We start from the raw sequence: 3,007 nt of genomic DNA, 5'->3' as shown, positions 1-3,007 counted from the left end.
GTTCCATCCTTTGTAGATGGAGAGTAATACTCGTTCATGCACGGCGTTAGAAGGCACTTGTGCAACTTAATGTGAGCTTCTCCCCTCCCCCTGCAGGAGTCTGCAGCAACCTTATTGATTATAGAAATTCATGCTGATCCCTGCATGCACTAGGTTAAATAAAGTGGAGCTGCCTTGTGCGACGAGTAATCGTCACGGAAGAGTGAAACTACGGAATCGGCGGCGCAGACAGTCTTACTTTCACAACGGCAGCCTTTTTGGATGCAACCATAATGCGCAGGACTGCAAGTAGTATTACTGAGAGTGCTAAAATCATCATGTGATTCCTGTGAATAACGGGACGGGGAGCTTCCTCATCATATGCCTCCGGTCCCTCTAATTGCTGCGGCGAGTCTCCTGCTTCATCTAATTCAACGGCAGTGTCTGCCCAGCTTGATGGATTTTCATATGAAGCTGCTGTCAACACAGCCAAAAATTCCAATGGAACAAGAAATACAAGTTTAACCGCCTGCACGAGTGAGACGGGGACGCTGCATTGCATTTTGGCGAAATCCCTGCGGCCGCTGCGAGTCATGGTACCGCAGATATCTGGTGCTTCTGCTGTGCTTGGAGAATTGTAAAATGCTCGCATTCAATGTAATGGTATCCAGTCGCTTAGAATAAATATCACATATGCTGGACTCCAAACGTATTTCAGAGACCCTGCAATGATGGTCGCCCCCCGAGGAACTGCAGGGCTTCTGAAGGACCGCCACGACTGGATCTGTTTTAGAGCAAGTTCAGACTACTTCCCTTGAAAGGGAAAATTGCCTAAACCATTATTTTGTAGATTACGGGAATCTTTTGACTAACGATAACGGGGGACGGCAATAATTTCTAACACTCGCGTTGTGCGGCACTCAGCGCGCATGTACAGGCACTACACGGTAGCTCTGGTGTGAACTCTAGTAGCTTATTGACTATAAAGAGAATGAGTATTAGGATTAGGGCACTAGAAAGTAAGAAAGAGAACTAATACTGCTAAATGTTCCAAGAATCGAGTGCCGTAGAAAGAGTCACAGGTTAGTAGGATTACCCCACCAGTCACCCATATCGGCAGTGTAGCGAAATGCCTACTCACTACTTGGGTGCCAGGTAGGCCCTTTAGAGATCTAGATGGAAAAGAAATAGAATGATTACTATATAGAAGTATTATATCTGTGAATATGACATTGTGGTGGCCAGCAGTTATAGGTCAGGCTCTTGACTGTGTCTGTAGTGCACAGGCACTACAATGGACCTTCGAGGTGAGTCCTCGGGGCCTGGTAGCTCGAAAGGGCTTAAATAAGATAGAATATTTAAGGATTTAAGGCACTTTTAGGGAAAAGGAAAACCTAATAGGATCAGAGTGCTCGCTAGCCTACACCGGCCATGGGACTGGATGCGAGGTTGGTACTGTGACTCTGGCACTGACCCCTCGGAGGGTCAACAGTCAGTTCTAATATTCTGGGTTTTCCCTTAATAATATGGACTCAAAATATGTTTTAGAAATTAATATTATTTTATTAACGGAACGTCTGTTAATAGTGAATAGAGTATAGAATACAGTAGTGTAGAGTACTCCAAGTTAGGCATACTGAAGAGACGTACGTAGTGACAGGGTAGCCCAGTTGTTCACTACAGTGTCGTCGCTGTTGATATCCCCCCTCCATCTTACAGGTTGGGCGCTGACCGCCGGTGAAGACCGGGTTCAGTTCCGAACACACATTCTTTTATTCTATGAACTAGCCTTGTTAATAATAGACGTTCTAACATGATTTGGTACGTGCAGCATAGACTTCTGGGGATTTGGGTAATTAGAGGTTGTACTTACGTAGCGCGGCACTACGAGATGATTAGTAGGCACAGCTTAGGACGGCTGCGCACTACAGTCAGCGTTCAGAACACTCTAGGTGGCACACTGCAGTAACACTTTAATACGGACGGAGAATGCTGGACTAGAATGAGCATTGAAAATGTGTTCAACGATGTCGTTTTATAAGTTATTTGGTATTTGCCTACTTTAGTCGGAGAGAAACCTTGGTGGGTTCGGCTCTCCATTTAGAAATACTTGCGACTGTCCGCAGTTAGCGCGAGAACCCACACCCGGCCTTACTAGTCAGCCTGAAAGCAAATAGGATGCTTGCCAGCAGACGTATGTGGAATTTCTGTACTAAATGGTGCAAAACAAGCGGTTGTGTTCAACTGTGGAGTGCCTTCCCGTGGAGTGCGGCAACATGTGTTGCAATTCGTTGCAAGGCACTTCCTTTCCCGCTGCTCCAGGTGCTTGAACCGCTGTGATCAGGATGCCAAGAGGCTGAGGGGGGACTTCTGGGGCGTTTTATGGAACTTTCCCCATACGAATTTGGCCCTGTTGCAGGTTGTAATGGCCAATGCGTACTTCCTCGGACCCATCTTACACCTAGCAGCACACAGTGGCACGTGCGAGGAACGAAACTTATACGTACACAAAGGGGGACCTGAAGGAGGAGTGAATAACTCTGAGGATAGAAGGTGCTTCGAAATTTTCTGGTCATAACAGCAACTTTTGGGAACTGTCTTTAAATCTGTCAAATCCCAGCCTTCCACTGTAAGAATGGGCAATAAACATGATCTGCCATATGATGGGGAGGCAACCAACGACTGGCAGCCTCGTCGAGCTGAATAGACTCCAACTCGTGCATCCCAACCACAGGAGAGTGCTTTTTGGAGCCAAACCAATTCACGCGGAATGTTTTCACCTAAGCCGACCATCCACATTTAGCGGCTGCCAGGATGTATGCAGTGGATGAGATACTTCCATTCCTGTATGTCGGTTTTCGTCTCCAACAAACACCAAAAGAGTTACACTTACTATTGGCTTCTTCTTTATTAGAATGGGAGGCCCAACCATGATGGCTGTCTAACCAAGGGTATTGCTACTCCCGAACGCATCTGCTCTTCAAAAGATTTTCGGCAGGCCCTGCGATGCAGGTTTATTGTGAGATCG

General features: G+C 46.6%; 1 protein-coding gene across 1 annotated transcript; it reads right to left on the bottom strand.

Moving 5' to 3' along the window:
• Nucleotides 1–238: 238 nt before the first annotated feature.
• On the bottom strand, nucleotides 239–574 carry EMWEY_00058970 (hypothetical protein; the record flags this gene model as incomplete). Its single annotated transcript, XM_013480971.1, has 1 exon — nucleotides 239–574. A coding segment is annotated over one exon (336 nt), but the record flags the coding sequence as incomplete, so codon positions are not given.
• Between the last annotated feature and the right edge of the window lie 2,433 nt (nucleotides 575–3,007).

This window comes from Eimeria maxima, genomic scaffold, assembly GCF_000499605.1.
Source record: "Eimeria maxima Weybridge genomic scaffold, Emw_scaff2581, whole genome shotgun sequence".
NCBI lineage: Eukaryota > Apicomplexa > Conoidasida > Eucoccidiorida > Eimeriidae > Eimeria > Eimeria maxima.
The sequence above is the reverse complement of the archived record's forward strand: the minus strand, read 5'-3'. Positions and strand labels throughout refer to the sequence as shown.